At 33.1% G+C, this 17,432-nt stretch overlaps 2 protein-coding genes across 2 annotated transcripts; both read right to left on the bottom strand.

The window, feature by feature from the left end:
* Nucleotides 1–885: 885 nt before the first annotated feature.
* On the bottom strand, nucleotides 886–7,960 carry LOC111712150 (COP9 signalosome complex subunit 7a). The gene is made up of 10 exons (XM_023486689.1): nucleotides 7,874–7,960; nucleotides 7,369–7,458; nucleotides 7,181–7,231; nucleotides 6,612–6,701; nucleotides 5,598–5,705; nucleotides 5,308–5,358; nucleotides 2,886–2,975; nucleotides 2,257–2,337; nucleotides 1,458–1,502; nucleotides 886–1,089 (listed from the first exon to the last, which is right to left on the bottom strand). Exons 2-10 carry the CDS (start codon nucleotides 7,456–7,458, stop codon nucleotides 901–903), a joined length of 795 nt encoding a protein of 264 aa, XP_023342457.1. The 5' UTR covers nucleotides 7,874–7,960; the 3' UTR covers nucleotides 886–900.
* On the bottom strand, nucleotides 7,919–17,162 carry LOC111712149 (general transcription factor IIH subunit 3; the record flags this gene model as incomplete). The annotated part of the gene is given in 9 exon segments (XM_023486688.1): nucleotides 7,919–8,124; nucleotides 9,049–9,135; nucleotides 9,386–9,497; nucleotides 11,556–11,631; nucleotides 12,610–12,685; nucleotides 13,661–13,783; nucleotides 15,583–15,653; nucleotides 16,184–16,239; nucleotides 17,061–17,162. Coding segments are annotated over 9 exon segments (794 nt in total), but the record flags the coding sequence as incomplete, so codon positions are not given.
* Between the last annotated feature and the right edge of the window lie 270 nt (nucleotides 17,163–17,432).

The raw sequence follows: 17,432 nt of genomic DNA, 5'->3' as shown, positions 1-17,432 counted from the left end.
AAAGGGTACGGGGTTATTCATGATCAGTGTTGAAGTGCGTGATATGTTGGACAAAGATGGTATGTTTTATATATATTGACGGAAATAATATGTAAGCTTTTTTAGTAGATGTAGTCTTAAGACATATATGTGAATTTGATGAGATCTATATTTTTAAGTTTTGACCTGAGAATCGTGATGTATTGCAGCACAATGGATGGATAGAGGTTACGAGACTTGTATCACCGGGAACAAAGGAGGTAGAGCTGTTTTATTGTTGGGATTATTGATATTATTTTCTGATTCGTCGAGATATGACGAAACACTTTCCCAATATTTCCCTGTTCCATTACTTCCTTTCCAATCCTTCCTTTCCAATCCTTCCTTTCCAATCCTTCCATTCCAATCCTTCCTTTCCAATCCTTCCTTTCCAATCCTTCCTTTCCAATCCTTCCTTTCCAATCCTTCCATTCCAATCCTACCTTTCCCATCCTGCCTTTCCAAATCTGCGAAACTTCCCTTTTCATACCAACCAACCTTTCACGAACTTACCTTCTTTTTTCTTCCTTTCACCAACCAACCTCCTCCATGCTTCCAAGTTGATCCTTTCTTATTCCTTTTCCAAAATTTCTTTCGTTCTTTCCATTAACCTTTATTCCTTCTATTCCTTCCTAAATTTCCCGTCTTGACTTTTCCTTTAATCCTTTCTCTCTCATTTCGTCCAGTGGTCATTCCTTCCTTTCCATGTCCTTTCTTGGCCGTCATTCCTTTCCGGTTACTTACTTTTTCTGCCTTTCCCATTACTTAATTTTTCCTCATTTCTTTTCCCTTGAAAATCATTTTTCGACCTTTCTTTTACATTCTTTCCTTTCTGATTTACAATCCTTTTACATCTTTTCTTTCCACTTCCCAAATAAAATTTTATTTATTTCTCTGGACACCACTGATTTGACTGGTCCGGGGGGAAGCTGAGCCCCCATGCCCCCCCCCCCTATCAGCGTTAGCCCCTGAATCCCTTCCCCTGTCCAACCTTGAATCTGGATCCTCTCCATCTGCACTGGAATTTTTGAACAAAGTTTTCAGATCCGACATAGCCGACTCCAACTCTTGCTGAAATATAAACAAATATGAGATCACATCTTGTGAGGTGTGGGATTGCCTGGGGCAAGAAACAACCCCAGTATTTTTCTTTAAATAAATAAATAAATTCTAAGCATAACAATTGGAGGGAGGGGGGGGGGGATGGGTGAATAATTGGACATGAAAAGGCAATTTTTTATCCTTTTAATTACTTTTCCCCAAAAAATTCATCAACTTTTCCCTTTTCAGTTAAAAAAAAATAACCCAACAGCATTATTTTCAAAAAGGGGGAATGATTTTTCAAAAATATTTACACCCTTGTGCTTGACAAATTTGTACCGAGGGGATTCTAAAAACTTATCGACAAAATTTAAATTAAAAATTAATTAAAAATCTACCTTTTGTCGGATCTTAGTTGCTTTGTCATCATTTAGCCGTTCAGCCTAGAAATTGTTAGTTCAGAACGAAGTCAATCAATATTTTAAAACAGTTGCTCAAACTCAAGCACCGTTTCATTAAAGGAGCTCTCCCTTCGGCCTTCATGATCAAAAAAATAACATTGATCAATCAATAAAAAAAACAGTTCCAAGAAACTTAATTAAAGGGGATGGAGGAGATGTCCTTTTGATGAGGGGGGGGGGGGGGGTCCCGTCGTTCATTTTTGGTTCAAATCTTCCAATTTTTTGGCTACACACTTAATTAGTGTTCGAATTTCCTAAAATAAAATTGAATTAAATTTTAATGACCTCTAATGACCTCAACAAATAGAAAATGTTTTAACTATGACTTTATTCATATCAAACGAAAGCTAGGAACCCAGGGAAAACAATAGCAGCAACAAGTGTTTGAACCTGGCTCTATAATGACCTCTAATGACCTAAAATGACCTCCAAAATGAAAACGTTTTAACAAAGGCTTTATGTAAATCAAGCAAAACCTAGGAACCCAGGGAATAAAGAAGCAGCAACATATCTAGTGTTTGACCCTCTGATGACCTCAACAAATAGCAAATGTTTAACTATGTTTGACCCTCTCAATGACCTCTAACGACCTTTCATGCCCTAAAATGACCTGCAAAATGAAAATTGTGTAACTATGTCTTTTTGCATTTGTGCATCTTAAATTTTAGATATTTTTAACGCACATACTTTTAAAATCTTGTTCTTTTTAGTTTCTTAAAGCGTAGTTGAAAATTACCTGGGTTTCAATACTGGATAGCATGGAGTCACAAGTTTCACACCAGGACGATAAGATTGAGATTATACTCGGGAAATCAGACTAAAAAAATTATAAAATTGAAATAATGCTCGGAAAATCAGACTAAAATATAGGCAAAATTCAAACTGCTCGAAAAATCAGACTAAAAAAAGATAAGATTGAATTTATGCTCGGGAAATCAGACTATAAGATAAAATATAATTTGAGCTCGGAAAATTAAACTAAAAATAAGAGATAAAATTGATATTATACTCTGGATATCAGACTTAAAAATAAGTAAAATATAAATTATACTCTGAGCTTGTGCTTAAAAAAATCAGACCAAAAAACACTTAATAAATTTTAAATTATACTCGCGAAATCAGACTTAAAAATAGAAAAAAATGAAATAATGCTCGGCGGGAAAATCAGACTTAAAAATAGATAAAATCAAAACTATGCTCGGGAAATCAGACTAAAAACCAATGAATAAAATTGAAATTTTAATCATGAATCAGGCTAAAACCACTTATTTAAATTTAAATTATAATCAGAAAATCAGGCTAAAATCAATAGATATAATTTAAATTAAACTTGGGAAATCAGACTAAAAACAATTATCCCAATACCTGTCTTATATCTCTTCCAATGACGAACTCGACTTCAAAATGTTTGAGTTTCTGATCAAGCTTTCCGCTCATAACACCACACGCTATTCCCTGGATTAATATATCTTATATTTTCAAGAATTATCCCCCTCCCCTCTAGGAGAAGGATAAGATGATCTGGGATGCTCTGAGGTTAAAATAAAGTTGGACAGTAGAATAAGTTTTTATCCTTTTAAAACACACTTTACATAAAGGGGAGGGAATTGTTTGTTTAAGAATATGTTTAGTCTATAATGTGTACACCTTTAATAATATACAATATATATAAAAACTAGACTGTTAGGTTCTCCCCGTTCTTTAATCAAGCACAATTTGTTTCTTTAAACTGTTGCTTTACAATCTGCTTTTTTCATACATTATCTACTTTAGAGAAGTTAGGGGAATTTTACTTTACTAAGGGGTCCCAAGATCAATTTTGCTTACAAACCATCTAGAGCGCAGCGAAATTGTTGGAGGGAAACCGTGGTTAAGCAAAATTCGTAATGTTCACAGTTTTATCGTCTATTGAGATAAAAGTGCGCGATTTTTTTTTATAAAAACTTCGCAGAGCGGGTTGTAATTTTATTTCTTTCTCCCAAGGGACGTAAAGTAAATTTACGTCCATCTGTCAGGGGAATCATGGGTCGGACATGTTGGTTAAAAGGCGATAAAATAAATAGATAAAAACATTTATCATTATTTTAAAATTTTGGATGGCCATAACAATCGCGAGTTCATGTAAGATTTTATAAAAATGCGAGAAATAAACCTTTATTAAGTCCTTATTTGAAATAACAAAACTAAATAATAAATATTTTTTTTGCACGCTTGCCCATTCAAATATCCCCCCCCCCCTCAACCCCGCCTTATTCTTACCCTGAATAATAAAAATATATTTAACATCTAACTTCCTCGAATAAAATCTGTTCAACAAAAACCAAGATTTTGAGGAAACAATATTTATTTTGTTTGTTTTAAATCTTTAAGACAAGAACAATCTCAAGAACTGGCGAGGGTCCAACCTGACCGAAATATGTTTATTAAATCTTGAACTAACAACTACTCTCTATGAGAATTGTATCATCAACACCAAATAAAAAAAATTACTTTTCTATGAAAGTCAGGTTAAATGAAGATAATTGAACAAACAATAAAATTCAAAATAATTTAATTTTTCTCTAAAATTCAACAAACTTCTGTTATGAGGGTCTCCATATATATTTCTAATGAAACATCCAAAGAATTTAGATCACACTCAGATTCTAGGATTAAAATAAGTTAATTAAATTCTCAATATTATTGACTATCTTAGATTCCTATTTATTAATATTGTAATTAATGTTAATTAGATATTAATAATAACAAAAAAGTACAAGTAGTAAATTACATATGTTTGTTCCTCCCCCCCCCCCCCCCCCCCCCGGTAATTTTATTTGTGCATTTGAAAAAATTGTCCCTTTCACATAGTTACATGTTCGGTACACAGCAGTACACTTAAAAGTTTTATCGATCAAAAATTATGGATATTTTTATGCATTAATTTTTGAAAAATTATTGATTTCAATTCTAGCTTCATTTATAAACAGACTTGTGGGTTAATGTAGAACAAAAGTAAATTTAAAGAATTTATCTCTCAAGATAAAAAAAAACTCCATCTTCCTTATTTACATGAACATATATATATAAGGGTTTTCAGGCAATTTTTAAATCGGCCATAAACTCTATAAATCAAGCGTACATTTAGGATAATCAGCGTAAATATTGTACACCTATTACACCCAAAAAATGTCATTCGTCATCATTTAGACATTCAAATCTACCACAAATAGCATTTGAGTCCATTAAATCTGTCAAAAATAATTTTCTTAGTCCACAAATTCTGCCACAAAAAGCAATTGAGTCCATTAAATCTGTCAAAAATAACTTTCTTAGACCCAAAAATCTGCAACAAATGTATCATTTACTCTCAGACAAATTTTTATTGATTCTAATTTGTCTGAGAGTAAATGACATTCCTTTTTAAAAAATAGCAAATTATTTTTATTATTTATTATTATTTTTAAAAGAGCCGGGATTAAATGAAAATTGTTGCATACCAAAAAACCGGCTTTTTATAAAGGAATGGCATTTTATTCTATGAAATATTTCCCACAGTGAAGACTATCTTACACCTGCCACAACAACTCTAGATGAAAACCCCTGCAAAATATTGAAGGTCACTTGAAATAATATTTACAGTCTTTCTGAACTAGTGTCATTAAAGTAAACCAGACTATTAGGGACGCCCTATAACCAGCCACACCCCAATCCCCAGATGACTTCACTAAATCAGGACTGACTCAAGGATTTACGATTTGCATTTTTAAGTTCATAATTAAACCAGCCATTGAAATATTATATTTACCTCAATAATTAAATCCTCAACATCTCGTACACTCTCTAGTCCAAGTTCATTCTAATTAAAAATATTTGTTTAATTTTACCAGGGGGGGGGGGGGACTAATCCACCTTTATAAAAAAGATATTAACAGAAATTCTCAAATTCAATCAACAATGAAGTGCACGTCTAAAATTAGTTGTTTCGTTGTTTTATTTCAAGAACTGTAGTTATAATTTATATTTTGTAAAAGTACAAAAATAATCAGACTAGTAAATATTTTTCTTCTTATTTTTTAACTTAATAATTAATTAGACCTGCAGAGTAGAGTAAGGAAGAAGCTTCTCTGATTCTGCCAACGTAGCTACAGAAAGCATGCGAAGCTTCCTCAACGGAGCAGTTCCCAACTCAGGAAGCTGTCCCACCTGGAAAGTGGAAAAAGTTGGGAATCCATCAATTAATTAATTAATTTGGCAGGCCATGTCAGTCAAACACCAATAAATCACAACAGAAATAAAAGTTAAGAAAAAATAAATATATTAATTATGATTTGAACAGGTTTTATAAATAGAATACAACAATAATGCGTACTGAAATGTATGTAAGCTACAATAAGTGAACCATTTGATAGATCCTTTATTCGAAATACACAAAATATAGCTTAATGGGACTGTAATCATAATTTCAAGTGACCTTCCATACAAAAGTTGCATTGTCCGATTTACTAATCAATATTGTGGAGGATATTGTCGTTATTCTAGGGTTAAACGGGTTAAATTATCATGATTCCTATATGTTTCCTGCAGTAGGCGCAAGTCACTTATGTAGATAACCCACAATATTTTCAATAAATAAAAAATCGGATATCTAATTCATACTTGATTAGACAAGACTTTTAACGGTACCGTTGTGAATAGGGACTTGCCATCGTCGCATGGAGGAGCACTTGAAAAGAGGGAGTTTGGATGAAAGGGGAAGATTTGTAAAAAAAAAATGTACAACTTGTAAGGCATCTTTCCAGAAGCAATTTAAAGAACTCATTGAAGATGTTCAGCAATTTTGCTTAATTTCTTTGTAATTGGGTGCGAACATATATTTAACCTACTTCAAATATAAATGTAATTAAAAATCTAATGTAAGAGAAAATAAATTCTGTTATATAAAACCAATTTTAAGATTAATAAATGAAAATTAAAAATATTTAAAACTACTTAAGATAAATGAATAAGAACTGAGACAGGCCTTCCCGCAAGTTTTTTCAAAATTTTACTTACATAATAAACTTTTTTCTAAAGACGGTTGATGATTTTTTTTTAAAAAGAAGATGTTACCTCCATATTGACGTATTCCTTGTAGGTTCCAAACGCGAACAACTGAAGCAGTTTATAGACGGGTTGAGTTGTTGGATTCTTTTCCAGATCCTAGATCAATTCATAAAGTTTTTTTTCTCATTTGTTTTAGAATTTCAGCATCAGATTAGAGCAAATAAGATAATTAGGTTCCAATGTAAGACTAAGTCATCTTTAAGGTTTAAGTGTTAAAAATATCAAAATTAATTCTTTTACAACTTTACTTGCAAAATTATTGTCACCATTTGAAAAAACGACCAGAAGTCAATTTCTTTTGTTTTATAAATCTCCTCAAAACTTGCTAAATTAAGTCTACTCCACCTAGGCGTAATACATTATGTCTACGGACACAGCATCCCCCTTTTTGAACCGTTCAACATTTCGTTGTAATTTCTGGGATTGATCTTTAATCTTTTGATTGAAAAGTTTACACTGATGATTTCCACTTCTGAGGATTAAACTTAATGCAAACCCAACTAAAAGTTTTGCCTCTGAAAATGGCAGGCAAAGTATATGCTGATCTCTATTAAATCAATAGCCTGAAATATAACCTGAATATTTGGCATGTCCAGAAGCTCTCCGAATACGTATACTCCTGGAGCCTGAGATAACAAAACATTATTGATAATGGAAAGAGAATTGTCGCGTTTTTTAAAGAAAGACCGACTTAACAAGTTACAAATCTTCTACATTCGATAGATGGGATAATGATAACTCTAATAATGAAAAAATATTCTACCTCTAAGGCTTGTTTGATCAACTCAACTGCTGCTGCCCCTTTAGCAGTCTTGGCTAGCAAGACAAACTGCTCTAGCGGGTTCTCGGCCATCTGCAATTATTAATCGTTTACAAAGGGGCAAATTTATTTTACATTCAATTATAAAACAGCTAACAATATCAAAAGTTTTTTACTTTATATAATGAAGAGAAATACTAATTTTAGGGAGTTAGTTACCCAAGGAAGTAAAGTGCCGCGTTGAATTGCAAGAACAGAGAGAGTAGTATAATATTTCAGGGTTAGGTTAGGTTTAGTCACTTTCTGGGCCGAGCACTGCGGCTCGGACGGGTTAGGGGGCCGAGCGCTGAAGCTTGGACGGGCTTGGGGGTCAAGGCTAGAACAGGCTCTCTCTCTGTCTTGTAATTAACGCGGCATGCACACGTAACTTCCTTGGGATTCTGCCCTAATTTTACCAGTACATCAGAAAAATTTAGTAAAATTATATTATTCATGCAGTTTTCTTTACCTTAATTTACTTATATTTGCTCTCACGTTTTGGAACGAAAATATATCTGAAAATAAAGTATTCATACATCGGAGAATAATTAACGAAAATTGCTTGATGAGATTTTAGGAGAATTTAGGAGAAAATGCGGCGGTCGACATTGATTCGTGAAAACAGCTCGTCACGTCTTCTTTCCTCCGTCCCTCTTCTTTTTAGGTATTATTTTAGGAGGAGCAAATACAGAATGACAAGTTGTGCACACAGGGTTAAACCTAAACAAAATGGAATCAATGTCAAAGTAGGACAGTGGTGGATATTTTCATAAATCACGGGGGGAGGTGGGGTGTAATTCAGCCAATAAAACCCTAAAAAACATACCTACATCTTCTCATCTTCTCTGGGGAAAAATAGATTTTCAAAGAGAAGGAGGGGCAAAATGATTTCAGAAGAAAAAAATACACCCCTTGCCTCAAGATATTCAATATATAAAACATATACTCTTAAAGCTGGTGGAAATATGTTCATATTTTTAAAAGGTCAACGTAAATTAAAGACTGATTTCCATTGAAAGGGGGTCATCAACGATTCATAACGCTATCCTAAAAACCTGGATCTTTAAAAACTAATTTTTATCTTAAAATCTTAGGCTGCGGTTTAACTCAGCAACGTAAGTGGGGTTTAACAAGAAAGTCGAGCAAGAACATGGCTTGAATTAGAACTAATTTAGAGTAAATTCGCAATGTTTTCAATGTGAGATTGAATGCATGTATTGCAAAAATAATTCTCAATAATTCCACATGATCCCTTGCCAGAACCAAATATAAGAGAAAATGCCGACCAAAATGTCGGATAAACAGCAAATCAATTATGAACATTTAAGAAACTGTAAGCCTAATTTCAAATGAAATTAAGAAGTTTAGAAAGGAAAAAACATACATATCTGATTCATAATTGATGAGACAAAGCTTTTGATGGTACCGTTGTAAATCGGGCATTGTCAATTTTGCATGGAGAGTCACTTGAAATTTCGTGAGAACTTCCGAACCAATTTAAGGTTTTACTTATCAATCTAAACCGTAGCCTGAGATTTTTAAGATACTACATTATTTATACAGATTAAAGTTTTTAGGAAACCGCTGTGAAATTACAATTACAGTCCCTTTAAAATAGGGAAGAGAGTCCCTTTAAGTTTGAACCTGCAGAATATTGAAAGGCAGACAGAGCAAACGTATCCAACATCAACCAGCTGTCTGTGACAGAAGCAGGCGGCTCGGTAGTCAACCCTTAAAAGAAAAAAATTAAAAAAATCCTTCACTAGATCTAAAATTTTTCCAACATTAAGAAAGTATACCAATGGTGTTTGTTCTCAGAATCCCCCCCCCCCCCCNAAATTAATTAACTAAAAATTGATCCTTCTATCATCCTTGATCAGACAAATGTTTAATGCGTACCATTGTGAATATAAGATGGCAATTTATAAGCAGGATAATTGAAATTACATCTACACTTCTACAGTCCTTTTAATCAACTTACTTGACAGGGGGTGGAGCTCCTAGCATACTACGGAGGGGAGGAGAAGGAAGAAACATCCAAACTAGGTACTGTAGTAATCTTTCTATATTCTCAACCTTTAAGTACACCCCTCCTAAACAGAGAATAGATGAAAAATTATCCCCTACGAACAGTACCTAAATATGTCTTTTCAAATAACACGTTTGGCTTAAAACTCTTTCTTTTGCAGCCGCCGTAATTCCTTAAACCCGACTTTAAGACCCAATCTTAGACTCAACTTTGACGAAAGCTTGTGTCACGTGATTGACAGCTGCAAGATCTTCGGCTCGAATTAAGGAGTAAGGCCCAATTAAAATAAAACCGACCGTGGTTGGTTTAAGTGGAGAATAAGGCTCAATGTTACGTCTTGTTCTTATAAAAACTGGGAATGCGCCTATTCCTAACATGAAAATCCGCCAAATAGAATATTAAACCGGTTTTTTGAATTCAACTCGGTGGAAAATAAGATGCAGCTTGAATCCTAAAGTTCATGTCGTAAATAAGGTCCAACGACAGCTTAGACCCGAGCCGTATTTTCCTGAGTTTTTTTTAAATCGCTGGCTCAGGATAATGTATCAGTCCCGACAATTCATAAGCGGACCAAAAAACAAACAACAATAGTATATTATGCGTAGGAAGAAAGTGAAATAATCAAAATTATTGTTATAATATTGAAAGAAAAACCGTGGAATAATTTTGATCATTCACCGAAAAGTTTTTCTTTCAATATTATAACAATAATTTTGATAATTACACTTTCTTCCTACGCATAATAATATTATACCACCTTTACACGAATAATTATAATTATTACACAAAATGGGTGACAATATCAAGAATTATTCCTGATTTGGCCACGTAGTAAATCTATAAGAATGTGGTATAATAACCAATCAATCACCATTACTTTACCTTAAAGAAGAAAAAAAAGTATTTTTTGCCTTAACCAAATAATAATATCGCATTAAATTCAAGATAAAGCCTCTCTTCACATTTTATCAAAATTCAGCAAAATGAAACCAAAGAACTTTTTAATTGAGTGAAACTTAGAATATGGATTAATTTACAAATTAAAAATAATAAAGGTTCTCTTCAGCGGTTTATGTTTACATCTATCTATCTATCTATTATGACATCCCAATAACACGAATGTTACCAGGAAACCACCCCTCCCGGCAACCCTCTGCCTCACTTAGGAGTACATGGGTCACAGAGTTAGCATGACATGTGCAATGATACTGTTATGCCCGAGTGGAAGTAGCTGAAGCCGCGAAGCCCCAAATACCGTGGCTTGTATCTACAGCCTTATCTACAGCCATAAAAAGCACTTGTATTTCATCTTTTCTAAATTTAAATTTTTGAGGATATAAACTGAATTTTAAAAGCAACGAATTTAAAGGGAGTGTGCGCGAAAAATGAAAGGGGGTATGGGCTTAATGCGATAAAAAAAGCGTTTTTGATCGCTTCTAATCTTACTTCTATCTGTTGCGTTTATAAGGAGAAAATTGCAAAAAACGACTGATACCGAAGAACGTAGTATNACAGCTAATTTTTGGATTTTAGTTGTATAATGGAGCATTTCGTGCCCTAAAAAAGTCAATAACCAGGCCCCCCCTAAGAATTTAAAATTATTTTTTTTAGTCATGAAAATGCACAGGAACAGACTAGCTTTTTAAAGGGGGAAAACATGATATTGCTTTTGAGGGGAAAAAATATAATATTTTTCCCAAAAAAGGGTTTGCTTGGTTTCTTGTATAAACTAACACTGCTAGATATAAAATAAATTCCTTCTTTTTCCTCCTTTCTCCTTCCCTCTACCCCCCTTTTCCCTTCCCTATTTCCTTTTGGGGTAAAAAATATCATATTTTTCCTTATTTTCCCATATGATCCAATACCACCAAATAAAAAATAAATTCCCTCGTTTCCTCCTCATTTCCCCTTTCTTTTTCCCCTTCCCTTTTCCCTTTTTTCTTCATTATTTCTCCCCAACCCCTTAAAAGGCCCATATTTTTTACCTGCCTGTGATATCTATCTATTAATTGATTCATTAGTGATATATCTATCTTCTGATTAATTAATTGATCAATTAATAATAAGACCTACATATCATATCTATGTATGGGTTGATTGAATGATAAATAATAAGAACTACCTGTGATATCACTGCCTTGTTGAAGTAACCCTGAATCTGTCCCCAGCATACAAACATCAAGGGGGTAGCTTAGTTTCTAAACATTCAGGAGGTTTACTTGGAAATATCTTAAATCAAAACTTAAGTGTGAATACAAGTTTACTTTTGAATTATCTAAAACATAAAAAGTATGTGCAAAACGTGTGCGTAATTACTTAATGTTTTTTAATTATCCTCACGAAGCCAAACTTTAACCGTGGCACGTTATGTAATCAATGTTTTTATTTAAAATATTTTTTTCATAAACAATTAATAAATTACAATATAATGTTGAATGATAATTACGTAATTTCTATCATTTCATAAAATTATATTTTCCTTCTTTAGCTTAAAGATACTGTACGCGTAATTTAAAATGACCCCCCACCCCCTATCTCAAGCGAAACTTGCAATACCCAATTTAGAACATTGTCCTTAAAAGCTTTGTCTGATCAAGTTTGAATTAGAAACAAATGTTTAAAATTTTGAAAAACTGAATATTTCTAATGGTAATTATTTTATAGTAATTATTAAAATCTAACACTTTTAACCAGGAAAAACGACATTATCTTCCACATTATTTCTAAAGGTTTAAAGGGTACCACTTTGAATCGAGTAATGCCATCTTTACATGTCAAGGTAACTTCAAAATACGCTTAAGGTCCTTTAAAGGGAGTGTTCGCGAAAAATGAAAGTGGTACAGGTTTACGGCGAAAAATAATCTCTTTTGATCGCTAGCCGCTACTTATCTTACTTCTATCTGTTGCGTCTAAAAGGAGAAAATTGTTAAAACGACTATTTTTCGCCGCAAGCCTATGCCCCCTTTCATTTTTGGCAAACATTTCCTTGAAAGGAATATTTTTTTCTTGAATCCCCACCTTCCCAACATTCCCCACCTCGCCGGACAATTTCATTTGAGTTGGAGGATGATTAACTTTTGAGAAAATATTTACTCTTGCTTTATTAGCAGGCGTATTTTTAAGGGGATACATAAATTTTTCAAGTTATTGGAATCATGAAAGTAGTTTTAAAATACCTGAGCAGTGAAGAATACATTCATATAATTTATATATTGGGCAGCACTGTCACCTGTTGACGAAATCACTAAGAGCCTGAAAAAAATATGGGTGGACCCACAGTGAAACTAACAGTGTGGACACACAGTGAAACTAACAGTGTGACACACAGTGAAACTAACAGTGTGGAAACTAAGTGTGGACAAACAGTGAAACTAACAGTGTGGACACACAGTGAAACTAACAGTGTGGACACACAGTGAAACTAACAGTTTGGACACACAATGAAAGACACACAGTGAAACTAAGTGTGAACACACAGTGAAACTGACAGTGTGACACACAGTGAAACTAACAGTGTAAACACACAGTGAAACTAACAGTGAGGACACACAGTGAAACTTACAGTATGGAAACACAGTGAAACTAACAATGTGGACACACAGTGAAACTAACAGTGTGAACACACAGTGAAACTAACAGTGTGGACACACAGTGAAACTTACAGTATGGAAACACAGTGAAACTAACAATGTGGACACACAGTGAAACTAACAGTGTGAACACACAGTGAAACTGACAGTGTGACACACAGTGAAACTAACAGTGTGGACACACAGTGAAACTAACAGTATGGAAACACAGTGAAACTAACAGTGTGGACACACAGTGAAACTAACAGTGTGGACAGACAGTGAAAGAAACTAAGTGAAACTAACAGTGTGGACGCACAGTGAAACTAACAGTATAGACACACAGTGAAACTAACAGTGTGGACACACAATGAAACTAACAGTGTAGACACACAGTGAAAAAAACAGTATGGACACACAGTGAAACTGACAGTGTGGACACACAGTGAAACTAACAGTGTGAACACACAGTAGGACACACAGTGAAACTAACAGTGTGGACACACAGTGAAAGACACACAGAGAAACTAACAGTGTAGACACACAGTAGGGAATAACAGTTTGGATGGAGATTGCACAATCAGGACGCACAGGGGTCAAGACTCGCACGAGTTCACTCAAAAGTACGTAGACTGCAGTTTTATATAAATCTAAATACCTGGGGTTTATTTTCTCTGCCGGGGAGAGATTCATCTTAACTCTATTTATGTAGGTTAGTGCCATAGCCAGTCCTCCAGATAATAAAGATTCAGCACCCGCTGTACTTCCCAGATTCATATCCCTGGATATTAAAAGGACTTAAAGGGACTGTAAGCCAAATTTCGAGTGACCCTCCATTCAAAGATGACAATCCTCGATTCACAACGGTACCATTATCTGATCAATATTTAGGAAGATATTTTTGTTAATGTTAATTTATGATCTATCTTATAGCTTTCCTGCAATAGAAATGTGAACATTACTTTTGTAGATAAACCACAATTAAAATAATCAGTTTTTAAAATCAGTAACAATTGATATCTAATTCATACTAAAATCCGATAGTAAATCGGGCATTGCTATCTTTGCATTGAGGGTTACTTAAAATTACGCATACAATCCCTTTAATTTGTTAATGTGACTGTCGTTATAAATTCCCGATGGACAACATTTAATTATTTACATGATCAATAAAGGGACAAAAGAATAAATATCAAATAGCCCTCCGATTATGGAATACACTGCAACAATCGAGTTTTTAAAACTTAATTATCAGTTAGAAAAATTAGGAAATCTCTCTCATCGATAATCAGACATCGGTTTAACAGATACCGCAGTGAATGGGATATCACACTCTATAAATGGAGAATGGAGGGTACTTCACTTCAAACAACAACAAGATCCTTGGCATTAATATATAAATATTAGAAGATAATAAGGATTAAAATTTATGTTTATATTATAATGTCCTAAGGAATAGTAATTATTACTTGGTAACAAATAACTCTTCTTGTGACAATTTGTTAGGCAGCTTTCTATAAAGTTTTTTTTTCTGGTAATTTTTTTGCAATACCTAAGTAAAAAAAAAAAATTTAAAACGCTAAAAAGTCAAGTTCAATTTGTTCGAATGATGTTCGTCCAGTTAACAGTTTGTTCCTCCATTTATTTGTTAAATCATGATGCTTGGTCAATTTACCATTTGAGTGATCTGTAAATAAAAACAAATTTACTGAAAGGAAATATTCATGTTTGGCCAATTTAATTCTTTTATACGTAATACGTATGTCGTATATAATAAACATTAATTAACTCTTCTTAAAATCAATTCAGGCAACAAAAAGTAATTTAACTATACTAAACTCTCAGGGCGCTTCATGCCTTTTTTTGAGAACAATTTTAGCTGTGGAATTAATTTGTAAACGCGAATTTTTCTCTTTAAACTTGCACATTTTCAAAAAATCATCAAATGCATTTTTTTCCGGGCAAAAACCTTTCCTGAGTTCATGAGAGTTGGTTCAATAGTTTTGATATATATTGGATACAACCAAAAAAACAAACAGACAAGCAAAGTATTTGTATGTATTGTACATAGATTTGTATATTGTATTTATTGAAAACCTATGTCCTACCCAAAATTTCTTTGTTAACAATGATTTTTATAATTTATTTTTTATAATTTTTGTAAAATAAAATGGTAATAATGGTTAATAATTTCATTCATCTTTTTTCTCCTTTATCCATCTGAATGTGCGCAGTTTCTCTTTTACTTGCCTCCCTTTGCCCACCCATTTATGACGCTGCTTTTGAAAGAATGTATATATCTTTCAATTTAAGACGAGTAGAACAAAATTACACCATATATTTATAAAAAATGGCTAAAACTATATATTTAAACAATAAATGTCAATTTTTAACTAATAATAAGGTGTGAGAGTTACATTATATCTGTACACCTTATGTAGCTACAGAGAATACCAGTGTTTAACTTGACAGAGAAAATGACTTCTGAATAGAAAACTGAGATTGAAATATCCTGTTCAAAAATCCAGCCTGAAATCTACGGCCTGATGAAGGTTAACACAAATGAGATAAATTGTATACCTTGAAAGAACTGCTTTAAGTCTCCTTCTAACAACAGTTTCAACCTGATACAGCACTTCATACTGACCGTCCTGTAACAATATAAAATTACTAGACTTTGCGCTTCCCTTTTCTGTAAATAATTTTACTTTTATCTTTTGGTATGAAAGTTTTAAATCATTTTCAACTTTAGACCGATTTTTCATTTTTGAATTGTAAGTATTTAAAATAAATCTAAATATTTTCTAGGATTTTTTTTTAAAATTTTTATTAAGTCATGTGAGGTCCCACAGGAAACTGGGACCCTATCGGTTTATAGACGTTTATGGGTTACAAACAAACAAACAACAGACAGAGAGGCAAAGTCTATATTTTCTAAATGGATTAATATAAATAAAATTAGGAGGCAGCATCTGACGACCCCCAAGGAAGGAGGGACTGATTACGTAGTTGAACTGATTACGAATAAAAATACTAATGTTTAGACCTCATCCGCAAATGCACAATCACAAAGGAAAAGGTTAATTTAACACTGGAACAAATTATTCTAAAACGAACAGTCTACAATGAAATACAAAAAGTTGGATCAATGGTTTTTTGTGAAGTCTAAAACAGCACTTACTCTTTGTCGTAAAAGCTCAGTATCTTCTGAAGGGTCAGGGTATAGGTAGGAGCAACCTAATCATGATAAAAAATTTTGAAAAAAATCTTTACTTCATAAAATGTTTGAAATTTTTTTATCACAAGATAATTAATACAAATGACAGAATGACTTAAACTATTTTTAGAAGCTTAAGAAGAAAATCAAAAAAATACTTCCATTCTTCAATTTCAAAATGACTCTACTAATTTCAAATGGTAAAAGTCATGTTCCAAAATATCATATATAATTTTAGTTAAAAGTGAATTTGTCTTTATATCAACCCAGGAAAATAAAGATATATAATGCCAGCGTGTAATAATTTGAGGACGTGATTTTTTTCATTAAAACAACTTATTCTAATATGATCACTGATCAGTGATTAGTATGGAGCATTGAGTTAATACCCAAAAGATTTCTAAAAAGTTAGATTTAAAAAATTGGGTCTATATTCCTTGAAATAGCAATATAAATACAAATTACAAAATAGAAATGGGATCATATTTATAAATATATCTGTCAATTTGATGTAGACTTAATCTTTTAATTATTCAGCTTTAATGACATGCACCATATATCTTATGATCCCATGTTTATTGGGACACATGGTTACATCACGGACCCATGTTTATTTATTTATTGGGACACCCTTTATTTTATGATCTCATGTTTATTTGACGACCTGTATCTTTCTCAAGTTAATTGGGACACCTTGTATCTTGTGATCTCATGTTTTATTAGGACACATTGAATCTAAATATTCCATGTGTAATGGGACACCACACCCTACATCTTATGATCTCATGTTTTTGGGACACTCTGTACCTGGAGATCTCATGTTTACTGGGACACCCTGTACCTGATGAGTGTGAAGCTAGGAGAGCAATTCTATTTGTTGAATGTAGCATGAGATGACTATTTAAGAATGTTATCACAGAGTTCATGATTCTACTGAAACTTCCTGACAATAGAATATTTTTTATGGTAATGTTCCATCGTCTACATTGGACATCCCTGTACTGAACTTCTGACCTACTAACTTTTCGACCTGCTGCAATATCAGACTTCAGACGTTGCGGAAAAATGTCCAATAAGCAGCTTTAAAACCTTGAGCAAGTAGGTCAGAAGTTGAGCATTGCTGATATGCGCAGATCGAAAAATATTTTTATTTCATAATTGTATTTTTATTATATTATTATTATAAATTTGTACCTCCATTTATTTGTTAAAT

Source organism: Eurytemora carolleeae, unplaced genomic scaffold (genome assembly GCF_000591075.1).
Source record: "Eurytemora carolleeae unplaced genomic scaffold, Eaff_2.0 scaffold1237, whole genome shotgun sequence".
NCBI lineage: Eukaryota > Metazoa > Arthropoda > Copepoda > Calanoida > Temoridae > Eurytemora > Eurytemora carolleeae.
The sequence above is the reverse complement of the archived record's forward strand: the minus strand, read 5'-3'. Positions and strand labels throughout refer to the sequence as shown.